This window comes from Acipenser ruthenus, chromosome 7 (assembly GCF_902713425.1).
Source record: "Acipenser ruthenus chromosome 7, fAciRut3.2 maternal haplotype, whole genome shotgun sequence".
Taxonomy (NCBI): Eukaryota; Metazoa; Chordata; class Actinopteri; order Acipenseriformes; family Acipenseridae; genus Acipenser; species Acipenser ruthenus.
In genome coordinates, this window is record NC_081195.1 from 41,150,474 (window position 1) to 41,174,597 (window position 24,124).

General features: G+C 36.2%; 1 protein-coding gene across 1 annotated transcript; it reads right to left on the minus strand.

Moving 5' to 3' along the window:
* Nucleotides 1-2,124: 2,124 nt before the first annotated feature.
* Nucleotides 2,125-18,419, minus strand: LOC117414480 (epiphycan). Its single transcript, XM_034024242.2, has 7 exons — nucleotides 18,197-18,419; nucleotides 15,234-15,439; nucleotides 9,354-9,504; nucleotides 8,561-8,719; nucleotides 6,970-7,172; nucleotides 6,179-6,274; nucleotides 2,125-2,972 (listed from the first exon to the last, which is right to left on the minus strand). The coding sequence occupies exons 2-7, from the start codon at nucleotides 15,429-15,431 to the stop codon at nucleotides 2,802-2,804; spliced, it is 978 nt and encodes a 325-aa protein (XP_033880133.1). The 5' UTR covers nucleotides 15,432-15,439; nucleotides 18,197-18,419; the 3' UTR covers nucleotides 2,125-2,801.
* Nucleotides 18,420-24,124: the final 5,705 nt, after the last annotated feature.

Consider the following 24,124-nt stretch of genomic DNA (forward strand, 5'->3'; position numbering starts at 1 on the left):
TCAACAGCATTGGGTAAATTACATTTTCTATTTATCTAGAGCCATTCAGAGCCACTGTGTAATCTTCCTCACTCTTCAGCCCTGACACAAGAGGGGTGGGGAATTCTCTTGGAATGACTGGAAAGTTGTGTTAACTATATGATACAAAGGTGGTAAGGGATTGTATAGTGGAACAGAGTATGTTGAAATCTATTACAAAACAAAGTTCTGAAATGTGAATTGTCCACCCAACTATTAATGTTAAAACCAAATTATGTAATGTATCAGTGATGAAGAGAGGGCTCTGTTCTATTTTTTTTTTTTATCAATATGGATTATGATAAATATGGGTTACAAAAAACAAGGTGGCAGTGACTTTAGTGTATTGGTAATTCTATATGGACTGCCCTCAGAGAGGAAATTGAGTCAGTTTGATAATGGACCTCAGGTTTTGTATTTCACTGGACAATTGTTTTTTACTATGTTATTTAATTCAGTAAAAGACCTGGAATTGGGTATTTGATAAACACATGTTATATTTTACCTATTCTGTACAAAAAAAATAAAATAATAAGTAATAAGACACAATAGAGTAGTAATAAAAAAAAAACTATACTTAGGATCTCCGTTGCGAGTTTAATACGTTGTGTATTGATAATTTATTAATCGAACTGTAATTAGACAAAAATAAGTTCCGCCGTGCAGCTGCAGCCAATCAGCGTGCAGCATCCGAAAATTCAGTTTTATAAAGTAATGGACTGTACTTTTACATTTTAAGTCGCTACACTTTCTTACTGTTAGGAAGTTGCAAGATGGGAGTTCCAGTTTTACCAGTTGGTCCATATAATTACAGGACCATTCACTTAACATAAAGGCATATCTGGTAGTGGAGAGTACATTTTAGTTTTCAGTTTCTGTTATCATATTTTATATAGTATAGTAAGCCCTAGAAGCAATAGAACAGTTTTACTCCCCTCTTTTTAAAATAAGATTTAGTATCAACAGCATTGGGTAAATTACATTTTCTATTTATCTAGAGCCATTCAGAGCCACTGTGTAATCTTCCTCACTCTTCAGCCCTGACACAAGAGGGGTGGGGAATTCTCTTGGAATGACTGGAAAGTTGTGTTAACTATATGATACAAAGGCGGTAAGGGATTGTATAGTGGAACAGAGTATGTTGAAATCTATTACAAAACAAAGTTCTGAAATGTGAATTGTCCACCCAACTATTAATGTTAAAACCAAATTATGTAATGTATCAGTGATGAAGAGAGGGCTCTGTTCTATTTTTTTTTTTTTTATCAATATGGATTATGATAAATATGGGTTACAAAAAACAAGGTGGCAGTGACTTTAGCGTATTGGTAATTCTGTATGGACTGCCCTCAGAGAGGAAATTGAGTTAGTTTGATAATGGACCTCAGGTTTTGTATTTCACTGGACAATTGTTTTTTTTACTATGTCATTTAATTCAGTAAAAGACCTGGAATTGGGTATTTGATAAACACTGTTTAATTGATACTTACACATGTTATATTTTACCTGTTCTGTACAAAAAAAATAAAATAATAATCTGTATATTGTGAACTGATGATTCCCCCTGGTAAATGGATCATTCTTATAAACAAGATGCTACAATTCAATTCAGTTATCCTGAAAAATAAAATACAAACAATACATACACCATATCATTTTCTTAAAGAGATGAATATATACTGTATGAATATATACTGTATTTTCCATGTGTTGGCCTTTGAAGCTGCCAGTAATGACAACTATTGATTCGCATATGGTATCACCCTGCAGTTGTGGTTCCTGGTGGTTTAGTTCCAGCACTTTCTAGGAACTTGTTGTTTTAGCTTGTTGTTATTACCAAATACCGACACAAGATGTCCCCAGTTCCAAAGACAGTTCCTCATTGTGAATAAATATACACTACCTGGAAATAAAAAAAATAAAAAGATTTCCCCACCATAGAATGTGTAAGAGCTGTATTTTGTATTTTCAGTAGATCAAGTAAGAAGCATTGCAAGGGCCATAGCGGTATGTGTACTTGATCTGCCATGGAATTAATTATATACACATTGTACAATCCATATTAGTATATTGCTGTATGACTCAGATAATGAAAAAGTAAAGGCATTCATGTATTGGAAAGGTCTTTCATACACAACTTTATTCAACCTCAAAACATTAATATAGTATAGCAATAGTTACAAAGCACAAAAGGTCATAGCTACCAAATCCCCTCAACCCACCCGCTGCCAAATACCCATTAATTAGACAGTAGCTTGAAATGCCTACCAAGATCACAGCTGCTGTATGTTTGCACCTATAAAATCAGCTTGTATAAAATAAAATATAACTATAACTCCAGTTCATTAAGATTTTGATTTCTTTCTTCAACTTGTACAATTTATTATATAGCCTTTATAAAAGAAAATAAAAAAAGTTTTTTTTTACATAATTCTGCTTTTATTGCAAGTATATATATTTTTAAATTGTGTAACCTTGTATAATATTTTAGTAAATATCCCATACACTGTGAATTAATTACATTTTTTACTAAACATCAAACAAAATGTACTGTATTTCTGTTTTTGCTGTACCTAAAGAGTATTCTCTTAAAAAGAAATATGATCACTGTAAATAAAAACAAAACAAAACAAAAACACCCTGTCAGCTTTCAGAGAGTAGTTCTGCCTCTAATGCCTTAGTTGTGTGTTTGTGACTATAGGCTTAACCTTTGTTTGACCCTTATGTTGTGAAAAAGGGCCTTCGTATACATCTGATGTTTCTTCCTGTTTGTTTGTGTACGTTTAGTAAAGTCGGCCAGTAGGCACACGGGGCAGGCATATATAGGCATGTGGTGTTTTGCTGAGGTTGATGGGATTGCCATCCAATCGGATGTCCTCAAGAGCCTTGCGAATATAATTGACGTCTTTCAAGTTGCAGAATGTGTCTTCATGCAGCATCTGGATGTTGTTGTTCTGAAAAGATAGGAAAAAAGGATAAGCTGACAGACAGACAGACTGTTTAAATGTTCAATATTTTTTTATATATTTTGTATTTGTATTTTGCATGTTGTATTGACTTGACAATTAGAGTGTGCATCAAGGGAGATAACCTTCCAATTGATAAGGACCAAGACTGTAGGTTGTTAATGTAAACTCTAGATATGGCTACTATGCAACAAATGCCAGTTGTGTGCAATGGACAATGACAATATTTAAGCCCCTAATGTCATTACACAATCTATACCTAAACTATATGAACAAAACACATTTCATTAATATCTGGATTTTGAACGGATATCCAAAACATGAAAATACCATGTTCGTCCCGCCACTAATTCTTCTCTTTTGACTTTTAACATCTTTAGATTTGAAATCACCCCTCAAGTGCTGCCATTGTGTCGTGGAAAAACAACAGTGTATGCAACACTAGCGAGTGACAGAGTGGGACATTTATTTTATTTATTCTGCATACTGTTGGTGGGCATACATATCTAAACAACTTTTTCACCCCTTTTTTTTAAGTTTACCCTTTAGTCTTTCCCTCGTATCCTCTGTTGTAAAGCAGTTTGGTGTGAAGTGCCCAGAACACGCAGCATTGTTCTTGTTCAGATGAAAAGACTATCTAATATTGGCACATTTTAAAGCTGCTATTCAGTAAAACCTCATCATGAGTTCTTCAAATTGAATCTATGAAATGACACCCTGTGTCCTCTCCAGTTGTCTTGGAGCAACCAACAGCTATACACATGTCCATCATTTTGTGATTGACTGTATGAACGTCCTCAATAGATATGAAGCATACCAAACTTGAGGTTTCTATTGAGAGGAATGGTAGTTCCTCGTACAAGTTTTAGAAAAACTTGTTGGAAACTACCGAGACTCTCTGTACAGCTCCAAGAGTTTTGCTGTTTTCACCATGTTGCAGCGGCAAAACTAAATCACTTAGAATTACCATCTGTACCAGTACCAAATGTTTGAAACTTTCTTACATCAAATGTGAAAATAAACCCTAAATACCTCATACACAATGAGATATAAGTCATCAAACTAAGGTAACATTGTTATTCTCCTTCTTCCTCTTTCGTTCCTTACTTTTTAATTTTTTAATCAAACAGAAAAGCTAAATAACTGGACATCTACCAATCATGTGATTTCACATGTTGATCAATGTCAAAATAAACCAAGGAACGCAAGCAGTTTGATATCCACACCATTTATATTAAACAATTTATTTATGTTTTAAAACAGCACATATCGCACAAAAAACAGACAAACAAAAAAATACTGTTGTTTGAACTTGCAACATGAGGTCCTTAAAGAACACACAGCCTTAGCCTGCTGCGCCACTGTGCTATTGTTGAAATGTGTTAATTTTTTAAGCTTACATCCAAGCCTAACCAGCTTTCGCTGAAAACCTGAAGGTTCTGCTCTATTCTAGAAATGTTCTATTTCCTGTTTGAAAATATCCAGTTTCCTGTTTATCCAGTTTCCTGTTTGTTTTGTAGATACCATAGAATGGAATTGTACACAAGAGTGCCATGTAGTTTCCTTGTCTAAATCTCTGATCTCTGATAAATTGTAGTTCCTCGTTTAATTAAAAATTAATTAGGTAGAAATAAATAAATGATTTAAATAAATGCATAGAGTAATAAATATATTTAGAAATAAATATTTTTAAATAAATACATGTAGAAATTAATACATTTTATAAATGTATAAATAAATTAATAAATAGCAAGCCAGAAAAATATGTCATATTAATTGATTTGGCCGATGCTTTTATTCACAGCAGTTGGCATTTGTATACCTATATCTATAACAAAAACTGCCAATTTAAGTTAGAAAAACACAACAGCCGTTTAAAGTGGTGATATCAAACACAAAAGCCCAAGTTAGGAGAAGCAATTGGGGCAACCTTGTCAAGCATCAAGCAAATAGACACAATTGGAAAGGTGCTGGGGCCCAAGATTCACACAATCGTTGCGTCTAACTTGGCTTTTTTTTTTTTTGATCGCTCCACTTAATCGCTTCACTTTACATTGAAATGTTCTTTCTACAACTTCAAGTGGATTGTGACCATTCCCTTATCAGCTGGGCTGTAACCAGAATAAAGATGTTAAGACACATGTGCCAAGGAAAGTGCTCAACACAGACTGAAGTGTTCTTGGTTATCCTTACAAGGACTACTACAGAGAGAAAGAAAGACAGGGAATGGGAGAGGCGTCATCACAGGCACAGACAAGTATGCTTTGGGAAGACACACGGACAACATGCAGGTAAGGCACAGGTAGATCAGGCCACACATGGACAGACATTTAGCCCATACATACAAGAATACCTGAAAGAGCATGAAGCAGTATATTTCCAACATTGAAGATGATGAACAAGACAAATAATGGCAACGAGTGCAAGGGATAATGAGAATGCAAGTGTATGGGAAGTGACAGTTGATGGGGCAGGCATTGCAGATCCAGGGCTGGGGTGTTGGAGCCTTTTTTTTGGTTGTGCATTGTCAATGTTTTTTGCTGCAGATGTGACTTTTGAGCTGATAAGGGAATGGTCACAATCCACCTGAAGTTGTACAAAGAGTATTTCAATGTAAAGTGGAGTGATCAAAAAAAGAAGCCAAGTTAGAAGCAACAATTGTGTGAATCTTGGGCCCCAGCACCTTTCCAATTGTGCCTATTTGCTTGATGCTTGACAAGGTTGCCCCAATTGCTTCTCCTAACTTGGGCTTTTGTATTTGATATCACCACTTTAAATGGCTGTTGCGTTTTTCTAACTTTTTTTTTTACATTGACAATTGTTTTTGTTATAGATATATGTCTACAACAAACTTATGCGATTCAGAAAGATATACTGTGAAATACACGCACATGTAATAAACAACAGCTAATGGCAAGTGTAAAGTAACATCGTTTTTCTATTCTTTTTAGCTGGCTCTGAGGTGCTTTAATTAAATACAGTGTGGATATATGCCTAACTGCAGCTGTAAGTTAGTTATACAAACATTTCAACTGAGTTGTCCTTTGTGCAAGTAAGCTTGTTTTTCAGAAGTGCACTTGAATAAATATCTCTCATTCTTTGAAATCTTTAGTCCTTCATGTAACAGAACCTGTGTTTTTGCAACAACAGTTGTATAGAGTATTTTGTATGGAGAGTACATAAACATAAAGTACCTGGAGATGAAGAGAGCGCAGGGTTTGAGGCAAGGGCAGAGGGACGTGGTCCAGGTTGTTGTCAGTGAGGTACAGGTACAGCAGGTTGTGCATTTCCTGGAAAATACATTACAGTTACTGTATGGATAGATACATGAAATGGTATGTTCTGACACTCCAACTAAAGGACAGTTTATCATAGCAAGCTGTGAGAAACACAGTAGAGGAAATAGAGTACCTCACCAGCACACAATAAGTAGTGACATACAATGGGGAAAAGAGGCAGAGAAATTAGCATCTGTTAGGTCCAAATTTCTTGCATTTAAAATATTTGAAATAATGTGAACAGTAATGCAGACATGCTTAAACAAACATTTTATTGTATGTACATGGGCTGTTGGGCTGATATGTAGACAACTCTTACTATACCAACCTTACAAACAATGTAATAGGTTTCTATTGTATACACTTATTTATAATTGTTTATTTTTTTGGTAAAACTATAACACAGCTATGAATCCCATGGCAATACTCTATAAAGGTTGACTGTGGTACTATGGTAAAAAATTAGTGCAGTAGTAAAGCATGCAACATGTTGTAAAAAAAAAAAAAACATGGTTAACCATGGGAAAACATGATAAATATGTGATAAGGCATTGCATTTTTTTAAATCAGTTTGGGCTTGTGCCACTAGTCTGACCTATTCCCATGGAATGGCTGCAAAATTACTGTGCAAATTTACCATAGTAAAATTGAACAGTAGTAGTGATAAGAAATGACATCGAAGTCCCAGCACAGGTTGGGGCACTAACCTTGAAGGCTTCGCGTTTGAGTCCATTGCTGCCTAGCTTGTTGTGGCTGGCGTCGATCAGAGTCATGGCGTTGGGAAGCTCAGGCAGCTGGCGCACCTTGTTCTCCCGCACCACCAGCTCCTGCAGGGCAGGCAGAGTCCGGAAGGCATCCTCGTCAATCTCAGAAATCTCATTGCTTGTCACGTCGATCCTCTTTAGCTTATCTGTAAAGAAAAACAATGGAATATTTGTAGTGATTTTTTTATTTGGTTGTAACTTGAACATTACTGGAAGCAAATGAGAAACAACGACTGTTATACCTGAATCTTGAAATAACTGTATGTGACAAGGTAGATGAAATCCCTGCACTGAAAAGTTCACCTCCCACCAGCAGGGGGAACAGGAGAAACCTGTCCATTCAGTGCGCTTTGACAACTACGTGGTTATTGTTCCGTAGGACTCGGCCTGCTAGGCGCTGGTGGAGGGGAACAAGGTACACCTGGTTCCCAGCCCTGGTAATCGGGTAAGGGTGGAGCCATGGTGTACAAAAGGGGCAGCCTCTCCACCGGTCGGGACAGTGTTCCTGGGACCGGGGAAGTGACACCAGCACATGTTTACCGCGCCACAATAAACTCTCTAACAAATGCTTCAGAAGACTAAGAGCAATAGTTCGTGCTGAAATCAAACATACGGTGTCCATTGAGGATGTCCTAAAATGGACACCGTACTAACAGTGACTCTTTACCTATACGCTTTTCTACATGTGTTGGTTTCCCCCTTCCCGGCTTGTGTATATAGCTTAGTACATAGTTTCGTAAAATTTAAAGAAACAGTACTATTTATTTTGCAACCATTTTTTGTTGAATTTATTGAATCCCTGAACTCCCCATGTGTCATTCCGAGGCCTTCCTCACCTTACAAAAGAGTTTAAAGAGCAACTTGGTATGGGTGTTTAATATCATACGAAGTATATCAATATCATATTAACTAATGTCTCCTTCTTCTTGTTTATATTCACACTGGGCACACTGCTCCACTGTACTATAATGATACGGCATGCTTTTTAATTCTGTAAGGTCAAAAAAGGTATTATATAATCACACTTTCTGCAATTACACTTGCATGATATTTTCCTTTTACTCTTAAATACAATTTATTTTCAAATCACATGCCCCTTAAAGGGATTTATAACTTAAATGAAGGGACATTTTCAACACAACTTAAAAAGGGAAAGTGGTTAGGATGAAACTATTTGTATAATATTATACCGTACTGGTGGACTGGGGAAAAAAAAGATAATACAGTTGCAATTAAATTAATAGAAAAACAACAACATATTTTAGGAATATTAGGGACATTTATATGGGCTCAGGGATTTTAAATGTAATGTAACATTATAGTAACCACTGACATTGTACCAGTTTACCTGATGTTTCTCTTCAGTGCTTACTGAGGGTATTTTTTTAACATTGCTTCAATGATAATATTGCTAGTGCTAATAAGAGGTAGGACAATGGATTATAACAACTTGGTTAGCACTCCTTCAAGGATGGAATTAATATCATTCAGGTATAAATCTTAAAGTTATTTGTGTGTAAATTGGTATACATACTCATCTCTGCAAAATCAGACTTATTGATTTTCTTGATCTTGTTGTAGCGAGCATAGAAATGAGTGGTCTCTTTGGGAAGAGGAGGCACTGTGTCCAGCTTCACATCGTCACAGTAAACTGAGCCACCAAGGCAGGTGCACAGCAGGCAGGTGGGCAAGCCTGAGAGGAGCGAAACAGACATATAATTCATGAATAAGCCAGGCGAAAACTACATTTAAGATGGATTTAAAAAATAAAAAAAACATGTGAAATTGATTGTGTGATGTGTTTCCATTGCTACTGCTGCCATTTTGTAACTTAATTTCAAAATGCAAATACTGTATATCCCTTTAATGTGAACAAATACTATGCACCAAATTATACTTAAAAAAAAAACTGCATCCTTTGTGTTATGTATTTGAATTGGTTATGTGTTTTGCTGTTTACCGCCACATGAGGGCAGTATGATGTGATGTTCAAATTGCACATGCACACTACGTAAAGGAGAAACAGATTTAACATCCAGCTACTGAGTAAGTGTGTTGTACTATTACTAAGGATATAACAAGTTAAAGTGTAGTACATAACACTTTGCTCTGGTAATGTTGTTCCATGCTTTTACTACTTTCCACAATTTGACAATAATTTTACCAAGATATAACATGTGTTACCATTCACCATGCTGTACCTGTACTTTACTATAATTTACTGTGCTTTTCATACTCTTTACCTTGTAAACTTTTAGAGGGGTTCAAAAATTGTCAAATTGTCCTTGCATTGGGTAAATAGACTGGAATGAGCTGGCTGTACTGACCTGCCTGTGTGTCTGGGCCCAAGAGCCCTGAACCACCTGAGCTCTGGGCTGGGTTCAGGGGTTTAAGAGGGAGCTCCTCTTCCTCCTCTTCCTGGGAAGCGATTGTCTGCCGACGGCTGTCTACAATGGGCGGCAGGGTGCCAATCTCAATCTGTGGTGCGAGATACGACTTTTCTCAAGGTGTAAACTTTAGCTCTGTGGAATGAGTCTCCAGTATGTCACTACCCACAATGGCCACATGAGGTCAGTAGCAAACCACTGAAACCACATGTTTCACCCAGAACTCCTGGCAGACCTTTTCTGACAGATTGCAATGCAACATGTTAAATGCAGATAATTTACAAAAACACTACAAATAATAATAATAATAATAATAATAATAATAATAATAATAATAATAATAATAATAATAAAGAAAACAAAAAAAACATTCTAGGCGGGTTAATATATTTTAAAACAAAGTTAATGCTTACATTATTTAGGTTTCAATAATTCCAATAATATATAAAACCAATATGTTAAGACCCCAGAGAATAAGGACTTAGTAAATTAAGACTTTAATACATTGATGATTTCCTTATGGTCCTAGCTAGTAGTTTGTGATTTCTATTTGTAATTTCCAAAATGACCACTTGGGGTCGCTATAAACCCACAGCAACCATGAAATTAATGAATGCAAGGCCTCTATTGGAGCAGTTTCAAAACCATTGAAGCTCACTCCCAAAGTGCTGTTCTTAACGTGTATGGTCCTTGTGGCACCAAGACTCTCATGGTAACCACAGGCACCTTCACTCTCAACTACATTAAAACACATGATATAAACTGTGTTAATAAATTACTAGGATTACAAATGAGTATAGCCTTCACATAACATATACATGTATAATAAAGTGAATGTTAGTTATCTATCTGAAATGCAGAATAAATTATAAAATAGTTTACGATCTTACAATAATCTAACACTGAACACCTCTTACGTTGAGTTTCTACATATTAAAGATAGTTTGCATTGGTTACAGTCATTTTAAAAGGTAACAGTTTTCAGTCCTATCAGTAACAGACATTAGGCACGGGGCACGCTAGAGGTACATTGGAAATTGAAGTTACATAGGGGTAGAATAGGTATTGTGACATGACTGGTTCCACAGACCACAATTAGCCCTAATGCTCATTAGGTAAAATAGTTTGAGATTAGTGCGAATCTGGGTCTGTGAAACCAACCGTTAAATGTTTGCATAATCCAGTTGAAATAACGACAGACTATTTTAAACTGGATTTAGAAACAGGTATTGCACTTGTGTTTATAGATTTTGTGGTTTAGGTGTGTGGGATGAAGAGTATCTCCTGCAATTTGTTTTGTAAATGAGTGTTACAGCAGTAGCATTGGTTGTTTAAATATTGTATTTAGAATTTGTTTTTCTATGCCATTTCTCCTTTTCAACATTCATTTTAATAGCACATACATTACTCTTTCATCAGTGAATTATTTGTTGACTCCCCCATTGCACACCTGTCTAAATCATCAGTTGTGGAGAGGAGGATTAAGGGAAGGAACATAGATTAACACAATTTAGTTACAACAAAAGAACCTTTAAACAACCATTCAATGAACTAATACAAAATACTACATCACAGGCAGTGTGTCTCCTACTGTGTAAGTCCAGGGATGTTGTCCATAACTGGTTGGATGATTTCTTAAAGGTGATTTTTCTTAAATAACAAATTCATAATCAATGGAACAATACAATAATTAGTGATAATAATACAGTTTAAAAAATAGGAACTGTTCCTCACCAAATACCAAGCCAAAATTGTTAGTATTCAATAAATATTCATTAAGCACTGTATTTTATGAATTCATACTGGCAAAATATAAACTTGTGTTTTTAATTTACAAACTACAAAAAATTGAATCCAGATGTACTGCCATATTATGGATGTACAGAACAGTGTTGCTACTTGGAAAAGTTTGTTTTAAGTAATTACATAATCAAAATGCAGAGGAAATAGACACATAAGCCTAACAAAGCCTAACAAAACAAGGAAATGTTACAGACAAGAGGAGGCCATCAATCCTTGTCAGTTTTTAAGTAAATTATTCACCCCGGAGCTTTGTCTTGTAGCTCTTAAAGGATCCAAATGACTCAGCAGCCACAACATGGCTTGATAATCCATTCATCAACAGTCCAAAGCACCTTTGACCATTGTTCCATTCTCCAATTTCTGTGTTCTTGTGCATATTTTAGCCTTTTAGTCTTGTTCCCTTTTCTTAACAGAGGTATTCTTACTGCAACATATCCTTTAAGTCCTGATTTCAAGAGTGACCTTCGTACTGTTGATTTGATGGATAACGACACCTGTGCCTTCTGCCAGTTCAGTTGTCAATTCAACGCTTGTCTTCTTTCTATTCCTTAAGGATATTATCTTCAAGTATTGCTCATCCTTGTTAGACAGCTTTTGGGGTCTTCCAGTCCAGGGTTTGTCAATTACAGATGATATTTCTCTGTACTTGTTGATTATGCTTCGTATACCACACCTTGAAAATCGAGTGATGTGAGTTATTTCACTCAATGTTTTTCCTTCTTTATGCAAATCAAGGTTGTCATAATAGTAGAAAACACTAGTGGAGGCTTTGAGTAAATTGTTGATGCTCATAATGCATCAGAGTAGAAAAATGCAACATGTCTAAGACTTTTGCACAGCAATATATATATATATATATATATATATATATATATATATATATATATATATATATATATATATATATTACACACACACTGTAACATATTATTTATTTATTTATTTATTTATTTATTTGGCAGAGGCCTTTATCCAAGGCGACTTACAGTATTACAGGGCAATACAAGGTTTAACATGCAAGATTCATATTTAAATACAGTATAATTTACAATAAGTGCAATAATACTAAAATAATACAGTATGAAATAGGATGCAACAATTTAGGATTACAACAAGTTTTTACAATGACATAGTGGTGCAATAATACATTAGCTGTGGATCCAGTAACATGGTGCTTTGGTCAGGCAAGTCCAGTGCATAGTAGGAGGGGTAGTGCATAGTAAGAGCAGTCTAAACAGGTGGGCCTTGAGGAGATGGCAGAAGGCAGTAAGAGATGGAGCAGACCTGAAGTTCTCCGGTAGCTGGTTCCACCACAGAGGGGTTAGGGAATAGAAGGAGTGGGCATGGGAGAAGATGGAGAGTGGAGGGAAGGTGTGACCAGTTGACTGGTAGAGGGGAGCAGAGAGGGTGCAAGGGGGTGTAGGGAGACACGAGGTATTGGAAGTAGTATGGGGGCAGTGTGGTGAAGAGAGCGACAGACAAGAACAAAGGTCTTGAATTGAATACAAGCAGAGATAGGTAACCAGTGGAGGGTGCGAACCAGAGGGGTAGCATGAGAGTAGAGAGGATGGAAGAAAACAAGACAAGCAACTGAATTTTTAATGGGCGGATAGCCGAGGCAGGGAAACTAGCAAGGAGATTTACAGTAGTCCAGTCTGGAGAGTAGAAGAGGTTGGAACAGTTGGGAGGAATAAGTAGTGAGAAAAGGATCAGCAGAGTGCGTGTTTGGGAAGAGATGTGTTGACAGAAGGCGAGGGATGGGTCAAGATTAACACCTAGGTTTTTAGCAGAAGGAGATGGAGAGGGTTTGACAGTTAAGGAATACTGAGATAGAGAGGTCAGAGAAGGAAGAGGAAGCAGAAGGAAAGTAGAGGAGGTTGAGATTTAGAGAGGTTGTTTGAGGTGGTGAGAGTGCATCCAAGCTGAGATAGCCGAGAGGCATTCTGGGATACGGGAGGAGATGTGGGAGTCAAAGAAGGGAAAGAAGAGGAAGATCTGGGTGTCATCCACGTAAAGGTGATAGAAGAAGCCAAAGAAGGAGATGACAGTATAGCGAGTGGTGGTAGAGTGAGAAGAGGAGGGGTCACAGGACAATAATGTGCATCTGAGAATTAGTTTAAGGATTTGGTAACTATATATGCTGTCCCAGATCATAGTTTTGCAATTTAAAAATATATTAAAAAAAATTTCCCGTAAGTAACTTCACATATCCGTGACAACCGATCATAAGAGGCCACAGAAATTAGCCATTTATTTTTCCTTGATCCATCACAATGGAAAAATAAATCAATATAATCACATTATTTATATTAATAATAATTAAACAAACTCCAGTATAACATGAATAATCTTGAGGAAGCTTGAGTAATATTCTTAATCAGCAGCTCTTCCTTGGAGATCAGTTTTGGGAGCAGTTATTGACATATTGCATATATCCCAAACTCCTCCACATAATTGCTTAAAGTAGTTCAGAAGCAAACCAAACATGTGTAATGTTACCCGTATGTGGGTCACAATTACAGTAGAGTGAAAATAATCATTCTTCCTGCAACAGACCAAAAGGTAGAACACTCAGCAACACAGGAGCAAAAGTAGCAGAAAGAAGCTGAAAAAGGGATGCAAGGTTTCCGGGGGATCAGTCCAAAGACTAATGTCTGTATTTCTTGAGTGTCTTTGACCAATATGGCTGTCTGGAAACCAACAGAACCAGTTATTATTTTTTACCCAATAACCAATTTATTTAACCCGTTTTTTTTTGTTTTGTTTTGTTTAATCGATTCATAACTAAATGACTGATTTATACCGTGATCAAAATATTAAAAATCACTGAGAAATCTAATGTTCTAACCTTTCTAATGCATGGTCATCGGATTGGATTTGAAGTGCTTATGAAACTATTCTGATTTCTGATTTTATTGCAATGCAGCTGAATGTCACAGCTTCCTTCCTGTAGCAAATCCCAAGGTGGTTGGTCCAGTAAAGTTAAAGGAATGTCTTTTTGAGTCACAGTGCTCTCCACTCTTTTACTGCCAAACTAGCACAGCACATTTGAGTAGCCAGAACCAACCTATAATTCAAACCAGAGTATCAGATAACAACTGCAAAAACCAAACTTCACTACCATAAATCCATAATGAGTAAAACATTACCAGCTGTCTCTGCGTTTTTTCCGAAGATTTATTACTGTTTTTTTTTTTTTTAAATTAAATATACGTTGGGAATGTATCAAAAATATAAAACTGAAACTGAGTTTAGTATGGTACAGATTATGATCAGTGCTCCACACAGGATTTGCACTAGCAGGGCAATGTGTTTCTAATCAATCTCATCATCAGTTTGATGAAAAAGAAAACCTCGTCAAATGAGAAACATAGGCGTTCTGGATTCTCCAGCGGATGTAAATAAAAATGTTAAAACAAACATGATTATGTTTAAGAATACATTTGCAACAGTACCATAGTATGAAGCATGAAGCAGGTCACTACAACATTTTGTGAATGTTATAAAAGTTGTAGGGTGTTCTCCAGTGCAAGAAGGAAAAACTGCACCAGATCTGAGCTATATAAAGAGTGTACACTGTAATAATTCAAGAAAATGCAGGTGGACAAGACTGACGCATATAACATGACTGACGTTCACCTCCTTTATGCAATAACTACTACAATGTATGTGTTATTTATATAGATATTTTTCAAATCTCATGGTCAGCCAAACTTTTTTATTCTCATCCACATCACACAATTATTGAATTCAAACTGTCTGCAGGTTTTTAATAAATAATAGTACAGATTAATATGTTGCGTCATTCAAAAAAATCTTACACAGTACTGTACTTCACTTCAAACAGCGAAACACATTATACTTGTCAGAATAACTCAGGTGGATCTAGCAGGCTGCATTTTGAGGGAAACTTCACAGACACGAATGATTAACTAAAAACCAGCATAACAAAACACAAATCATTTTCATAACATTGGCAACAAAACGCAATCATCTGTATAACTAAGAGAATCTTACCTGAGGTTCATCAATGGTAAGTCCATCATCATAGTCATAGATGTCTTGGTTTTCCACATTGAGGTTTTCTAAATCCACGTCATAGTTTGAAGCATCATATGTGTCATAGCCTGGGGCCTGTCTTCCTTGCCTTGACGGAGCTGCTATTACTACCTCCACAATAAAAAGCCCCAATACTATATTTGCAAAAGTCTTCATGATCCAATCTTTCAAAAGAGAGTACATCAGATCATTAGATCAGTTGTTAAGAATTCTGTTTTATAGCTGTCTATCAAAGTGTTGATGAACTACAAGTAGCACCAATTTGTATTAGTTCATGACATTCTGATTCAATTGGAATGTCGAAATGTTACAGCTTGGTATTACTGTATTAGTATTTTACTAATGTTGCATAACACTGTAGCTACCCTGGTGTTCCCATCGAAGATCATTTGGCCAGGGTACACTTGCAAATTCAGAAAAAGGAAGTGACTGTAATTTCTAGAAAGAAATACCAATTCGTGTGAGACAAGTAAAAGTTGGTACTCTTCATTATTATTTTTGCATCTGGATTTTTAATGGGAAGCTCTTAAAGAGTACTGTAAGTAGCTTTAAATGATATTTCGCTTTCCCTTTATGTATTTATGATATTTGCAGTCATAGTGTTTTGAGACCTTTAAAATTCTCTGCTCCCAATTGATTATTTCATGACAATTTTATTTAAGCCAAAGAACTTTTCTTTATCAACCTTTTTTGTTTACAATTCTGTATCAAAAACAATGGCATCACAAAAGGTCAAAGGTCAAACTAAAGGGACACTAGGCAAAATAACTTACTACAAATCTGAGAAGGAGCTGAACTTTTCAAAACTCCCATGTCATACAAAATATTTGAGGGATGTTACTTTAAACTGAAAACGCATGCAAACATCATAAAACAGTAAGGGAAAGTACAGAAATGTTAAAATGTCATTTTAAGCCACCTACCCTTTAAGATAAACAGTATTCCTGCTATGTGGAGAGAGAAAGTGGCCTGCTACACTTTCAGTACCTGCCTACCTTCCTAGTTACCTGGTTGAGGGTGAATCCAAAATTCTATATGGCATGTCAGGGTTACTAACTTAATCCTTTATATAATGTGGATACATATAGAAAATATAGCTGCAGAAGTAAGCTGAAAACAGCTAACCAAACTTCAGGGTGCTACAGCAGCAATACAGGCAAATTAGTGGCAAAGATTCTTGCAAGGGTGGTCGGGCGGGAGAATTAGAAATATTAAATGGTTAGAAACTTTTAGGGGCTAAAGCAACTCCAGGTTTTGCCAAGTATCCTACAGTAAGTACATTGTACATGTTGAAAATGTGTGTGCATGTTGAAAAAGTGTGTGCTCTAAAATAGTAACTTAAATTTCTTTGTGTTTTTTTTTTCTACCGTAATTTGAGCCTCAAGGCTAACAGGAGAACACAGACTAGTTTAGCAAAGTGGACACTACAGTATCTGAGTTATATACAAATTATGCAGACAGAACCTGCTGTAGGCAAACTAAAAAACCCAAGTCTGAAAGAATGCACAGAGTCTGCTGTAGGCAAACTGAATACCCCAGGTCTGAATGAACTCTTTTATGTGAGCAGGTCTGGGCAAACACATATGAAATTCCACTGGGGTTAGAGGACAGGATGGCAGTCTAACTCCAGTTGCCTGTTTCTACAAATAAACCTTTTGCAAAATGGGGAAAAACAAATCCTAACAGGACTCCACTCACACATAACTCTTTGACTACATCTCTGTAGGGCTGTAAAGAGGTAGTGTTAAATCATTTGGTTATCAGCTATTTTGCTAAAATAATAAAACAATCATCTGATCAATGGGTTAAAATGGACGTATCAGTCAAAACAGAAAAGAATAACTCATAAATCTGCAATGCTCTTCCTGTTGTATTTCTAAAATTTACCATTTGGTGAAAATGTGTGTCTAGTGTGCCAACCTAGTGTGCATTTTAATATATCCTTCTTTATTGTATCAAATTACACATTGCCTGCAGAATTCATTGTACAGGGGCTGTCTGCAGAAAAGTTTCTCAGTAGTCCTTCTTGTTCTTCTATTTTGCTTGGCTACATCCATGATATTCCTCCCTTTGAATGATTTAACAGTTGCTTTTGGAATAGTTTCTTATAATGATAGCTTTCCTTCATAAAGATTTATTTTCAAAGTTCTGTTATCTTTAATACATTTTCAACATGATATCTTTTTTACATACATGTATATGGGGAGTAGAGATTACGAAATAATACTTGTGTATATCTGCCATTTAAAATATCACACAGTGACAATTGCCATCAGTTAGGTACTGCTTTACATATCTGATATTTTTCTTAATTACCAATTACTATGCAAAATGCATAAAATGAAATAAAAATTGTGCAATTTCCCATGTCAAATAAGCAACCCAAAGTTTTAAATAATGAATACAATTAAAATAAACCACTGACTGCTTTAGGAATTTAGCTGTAAAATGATCTTGCAATTCCAATAGCTAACAGCTGTTCTGCAGAGTCACATTTAAATTGTTTGTATCTGCAATCTGACTGGATAATAGTCCATTTAAATAAATGAATTACACCCTACACAATTTAAAAAGTTCACCTTATAAAAATGACAGCAGCCAAAAGATCACAGGGTTTGTCATTTCTCAAATTCTGTCTCATATTATGTCTCAACACAACTGGCTCAAATACCATAACAATCTTAAATGTTTCTGTATGAACATTTATTTAAAAAAACATATTTATTTAAAACTTAAAAACAGAGAAAATAACTTATTTAATAAGCATTTAGAACAAACATTAACAAGAAATAAGATAAGACTGTAAGAGTCATTTATCACCATAGATGTTAATTAGTTGCCACGTCTAGAGAATTATATATTTTTTGTTACATTAATAAAATCTTAGATAACCGATTTAAAAGAAATCCCCAAATACTTACCTCTGGCTTTTACTTTCTCAAATGGTCCAGGCAATGGGTTTGCTGAACTCAGGTTATCTGGCCCTGGCCAATGGCAATGGTACTCAGTGGCTGTGGGAGGGTGGTATCCTACCAGACCTGATAGGTGCCCTACCTTGTGGAAGCAAGGACTGACATGGCAGAGGAGAGACTAGTGCTTTTGGTGACTGACCACCTTAGAAATGCTTAGCCTGTAATTCAACACAATCCAGCAGAATAAAATACCTTCTTATAAATGCACCTTTCTTTTGGTACTGGTAATTTGAACATTCTTAAGTTTAAGTGAGAAACACAGGACCAGGGTTGGGGGATGAAATATGAATATATTGCCCTTTCATTATAAATGTTAAGGGCTAACAGAACAACAGAGTCTTTGTATTGAACTTTTATCAGAATGCTACAAAAAGAAAATCTTGAAATGGATCAAGCCTTCTCACAGCTAGAGGCCAACCGAGTAAAAAACTGAAATAATATCTGCTTAGTGGCTCCAACTGGGGATGAATAGGCAGCCAACGTTTTGTTTGTCAGCTCCATCTTTATTCATATTTCCGGGGGAATTTGACAGCCATTCTAGACAGGAGTAGCATGTACATGAGTACCCCAGAGAAACTCAGTCACCTTCATATCCTATAGGGCAAAATGTGTGAAAGAGAGAGACTGAAGAAATACCTGACTGCATTTAACCCTAGCATTGCCTGGAAATCCACTGGGCTTATTTTAGGGTGTAGTGTATTTTTGTATTTAAATAATGTAGAAACTGTAGAGCTGTAACACAAACTGTGACTGGCGGACATTCTTTGAAATAACTTATGCATGATGTACTGGGAACTTACATACTTATATATTATTTAGCTGGACATACTTTAATGCCACAAGGGACATCTTCTACACAAATAGAGATCCAGATTATGACTTTTATAGATTAGCATTAGCATGTCAAGAAAACAGTCAGTCTGGCCTCTAGTCTTGATTACTTGTATTTCACGTGTTATTACTTGGTTTTGTATGGGACAGCAACAGCACAGATCCATGCTGCACCCAATGTACACTAGTGTGAACTATGTTAATGTGATTTGCAAGATACAGTTAGTTGCTAAATGCAACAACTGCTGTAGGTAATATGCAAGCTTGGTGCTCTTACTCAAAGAGTGTGATAAATCCTGTGCAAAGCCCCTCTATGTTATCTCATTAGAATAGGGACATTGGGACATTTTGGCCATTTCATAACAAGAAGGAGTTTCCCAGTATGCTGCTGGGTGCAAGCAAATAAAGTTGATTGGCACCTTGCTTGCGGTGTGGACATTCTTTCACTCTACAGGACCCAGATATAAAATAGTGCATGTGCTTTTCATCAGGCTGCTGCAGTAGAAGTGTCCTGAAGTACCACATTTTGAAACTAAAAATGTCTATTCAGTGTAATTAAAATATCCATGTTTTAATTATTTCTGAAGAGACAAACCTAGAGGTAGCAATGGTATATATTTCAGAGCTGTACGAACTGTACGTAATTACATTTTAATGATATGGTACCACATTGGGTTCATGCATTATACTTTCCTCTCTGGATGCCTGGGTGAAAGGTGTTCCAAATGTTGTAAATCACACAACTACCACACAGAACACACAATGCAGATCAAATGGCACTGTCAATTGCAGGCAATGTCACAAAATAGAGGCCAATGATTGCATAGGCATGGGGACTAAAAGGCTCGCTTGCCCCAAATTGGTGGGCCCTCCAGGGCAAACTTGAGGCAAGGTACTTTACCTAGATTGATCCAGTAAAAACCCAACTGTATAAATAGGTAATTGTATGTAAAAATAATGTGTAAAAAAAATGCAATTGAATGTAACAATTGTAAGTCGCCCTGGATAAGGAGGTTTGCTAAGAAATAAATAATAATAATAACTAGAACTGCCAGGCAGTTTTACGGCTTCCAAGCTCAGTACCACTTGGAAATTTTGGCAAGCTGTAGCATTGCAGCACAAGTGTCAGCAACAGATCAGCAACAGATCCGTTTTATGGAGCAGTTTCAATTCAAAATACTGCATTAGTTCATTATCTCATGATGCTTTATAACTTTAAACACCATAGTAACCATGACCCTATCTACACACTGTAAGGAGTTATAAGCTAGTTTTACATTTAACCTTAAGGAGAGGTCAAAGGTCACGATCAATGTTATTTTTGAACAGAGCATATATGGGTTCCTAAATGTGTTGTATAGTAACCATAACCCTATGGGCACTGTAAGGAGTTATAAGCTAGTTTTACATTTGACATTAGAGAGGTCAAAGGTCACAGGCAAGGTGATTTTTAGATAGAGCATATATGGGTTCCTATATGTGTTCCATAGTAACTGTTACCCTATCTGCACTCTGTAAGGAGTTATAAGCTAGTGTTGCATTTGACCTTAAGGAGAGGTCAAATGTCACGGTCAAGTCAATTTTAAAATAGAGCATATATGGGTTCCTATATGTGTTCCATAATAACCATTAACCTACCTGCACTCTGTAAGGAGTTATAAGCTAGTTTTACATTTGACCTTAAGGAGAGATCAAAGTTTCCAGGCAAGGTCGTTTTTGGAGAGAGCACATATGGTTTCCTATATGTGTTCCATAGTAACCATGACCCTATCTGCATTTGTTATAAGCCAGTTTTGCATTTTACTTTAAGGGGAAGTCAAAAGTTATGGTAAAGTAATTTTTGAATAGAGCATATATGGGTTCCTATATATGTTCCATAGTAACCATTACCCTATCTGTACTCTGTAAGGAGTTATAAGCTAGTTTTACATTTGACTGCAGATTTTGAAAGGTTTTAAATAAATGCGTCAGGCGGCCATATTGGTTTACACACAAACACCATTTTTGAAAAAGTCAATTGTATTGACACAAGTATGATGCTTGTCAACTTTGGAATTAATCAAATAAACTGTTTTTCAACTGAAGCGGTTTTAAATTTAAGAAGAAAATGTAGGTCTGGCGGCCACCTTGTTTTACAAAAGAACACCATTTTGTTCTAATTGAATTGCAGTGTCCCCAGGATGATGCCTACCAAGTTCAGAGTTAGTTGGTTGAATGGTTTTCAAACAGAAGTAGTTTGATGTTTGGGGCATGTTTTGGCGAATTTGGTGGCAGCCATTTTGAAAATGTATCACAGCAACTTAGACTTCGTAAACTTGAAGCGGGTTTGGGTGTTGATGACATGTGCCAAGTTTCTGATCAATCGCTTCACCGGTTACCAAGAAGATTTTGAAAGTTTTTTTTTTAAAAAATGCATCAGGCCACCATCTTGGTTGACGTAGAAGTGCATTTTTTTTAGCATTTGAATTGTATTCAACCCGGGATGATACCTGCCAAGTTTGATGTTGATTGGTTAAACGGCGTTCGAGCAGGAGCAGTTTATCCCTTTGAGTAGTACAAACGTACCGGTACGTTCGCTGCTCTCTGGTCTCTCTCTATATATAACAGTATTAAAATAGGTAAAATGAATACGCAACAGAATGCATTGTACAGTTGACATTTACATTTAACAAAAACAATGTTATTTTTATTCTTGCACCCTTGCATGTATGCATCAAACCACAACTCAACCTTTGCTATTTATTTGAACAATGTCACACGACTCTCACAATGTATGCTAGAGATCTTGCTAAGAAGACGCAACAAATGTTTAAATTAGTATATTGCGGCTCTTTTCATTAACATATTTTCTCCTAGTACATACAACAAATTTGTATAGTTTGCAAATTGTCGCAACGAAAATGCAAACTGTGGTATATTTGTGCTGCGACTGGCCCATCTTAGTACATCTACCCCTAAATCTTTACTTTACAACCTTAGATTTAATATTCTGCTGGGGGGGGGGGGGGGGGGGCATATGTAAAGACTGCACAGCACTAAGATTTAGTTTGGTTTAATTTTAGCATCATAAAAAGAGTGTACATTATAAAGGAACAGCTTAAGAAGTCAAGAGGACCACATGGCACTGCTGCTTATTTTATTATGAATTAAGCTTTTGATAGATAAACAATTCTGTTTGTTGCTGTGGGCACAGCCTCAGTAATTGCAGGATTGTGACAGAAACAGAATGATTCTTGGTGATAAATCTCCCTCCCAACCTGTGAGGTTGCAGTATAAAGGGAACAGAGTGCCCTGGACTGGATGGCCTGACAATTCATTCCCAGGGTTAGGTGGAAGTCGGCCATCTAGAAAGGGGGCACAGCTGCGGTACATTAAGTCATTGCTCTAGAGGGAAAGCGATGTGGCAACCGTGGATTGGAGGAGAAACGGTTGCACTCGCTAACCAAGGGGGCGTGACTGAAGGTACAAATAGGGGACGTGGCTAGGTGATCTGTTCCTTTGTTTATGGTTAAGAGAACACTAAAGGACAAGCGAAATATTACCGTGAGTGATTAGTGTTTGTTTGTTTATATACATAAACCCGGACAACACTGCACCATTGTTCACAGAGTCATTGTATAGTCACCACGTGCATGTTAGCACTCACTGTGTGTGTGTGTGTGTCTTGTGTGTGTTTAATAACTGTGTTTATTATTTCTGGACTGTAATTGTAGATAAACAGTGCAATACGCGGTCACAAAAGACCTGGAATTACAAAACCTTCACTCCAAATAAAACATTGTTGGACATTGAAATGACTTGTTTGTCATTACCGGTGCACCGCATCACCTCTACACCTGCGCACTGCAAACGGCTTTGCCACAAGGATACAGAAAGTATTTTCTACAAGACTGGTCTTCAGCATGATAAAGAACAGAACACAAAACCTTCCATATTGTTATATGCTGCTGATAACAAATATCCTGTCTTTCCATCAGTCTTTGAATGTATTGTGCATTAAAGATGTTTCAGATGTAAATTATGAATGCGGATTGATACCACCTTGAGGGCTTGGCTTGTTATGTATCAGGTTTTGGCAACTACCCTGTTTTGTATCAGGATTTATTCCAGTTGGAATTCCACATATTCTAGCAGGGTTTCAGCATGAGGTTTTGATCATCTTTGGTTTTAAACTTCAAAAAGCTTAAGTTGAAGAGACTTCAAACCCATTTATCTGGGCAATCGAGATATATGATGATTAACTGTTAGGTTTCTCTCACAATAAATGTACCATAAGATTCTTAAATCCTGGAAGACTTCCTTAAAAAGTCATGTCTGAGGATTTGCTGGTGTTTTGCAGTTGGATTATAGTAACTTTTATAAACATCATGCTGTTATAATAAATAATATACATTATTATTAGTGAGTTGCAGCTGCAGTGGAAGTGTACAGAGGTATTAGCTCACTCTATTTTTGTAAAAGTACCCAGAGGGAGTTACATTCACTGACATTAAACTGTACTGTAGCTACATTTTGTCAAAACCCTAATATTAGCTTGACTGGGGAGCATTTGTGTAAAATGCCAAAAGTCCTTGAAGAATTATCCAAACTAGACTCTAATATCTACCAAATGCCACACTCTCATCACCAGAGACATCTACTTTGTTTAGCTGTACTTTTTTTATGTCAATGGCTCTCAATATCTATTTTCCAAAGTTACTCATCCTATAAATATTAAGTCTTCACAACCACATAATGTAAAAATATTTGTTTAAATATATCATTTGTTTGTTATACTACATAGAGCATCTAACAATACAATACGTATCTATTTTGAATATCATTACATTTGTTGGCAATTAAAATTATTATTATTATTATTATTATTATTTATTTCTTAGCAGACGCCCTTATCCAGGGCGACTTACAATCGTAAGCAAAAACATTTCAAGCGTTACAATACAAGTAATACAATAAGAGCAAGAAATACAATAACTTTTGTTCAAGCAAAGTACAAGTGTGACATACCACAATTCAATAATACAGCAGATAATAGTGATAGTTACA

Excerpts from the sequence above, each read along its gene's own strand:
- LOC117414480 (XM_034024242.2), bottom strand. The coding sequence starts at position 15,431 with ATGAAGACTTTTGCAAATATAGTATTGGGGCTTTTTATTGTGGAGGTA. Across the intron at positions 8,720-9,353 it reads GGGCCCAGACACACAGGCAG|GCTTGCCCACCTGCCTGCTG; the intron begins GTCAGTACAGCC and ends CGCTCCTCTCAG. Across the intron at positions 2,973-6,178 it reads TGCGCTCTCTTCATCTCCAG|AACAACAACATCCAGATGCT; the intron begins GTACTTTATGTT and ends CTATCTTTTCAG.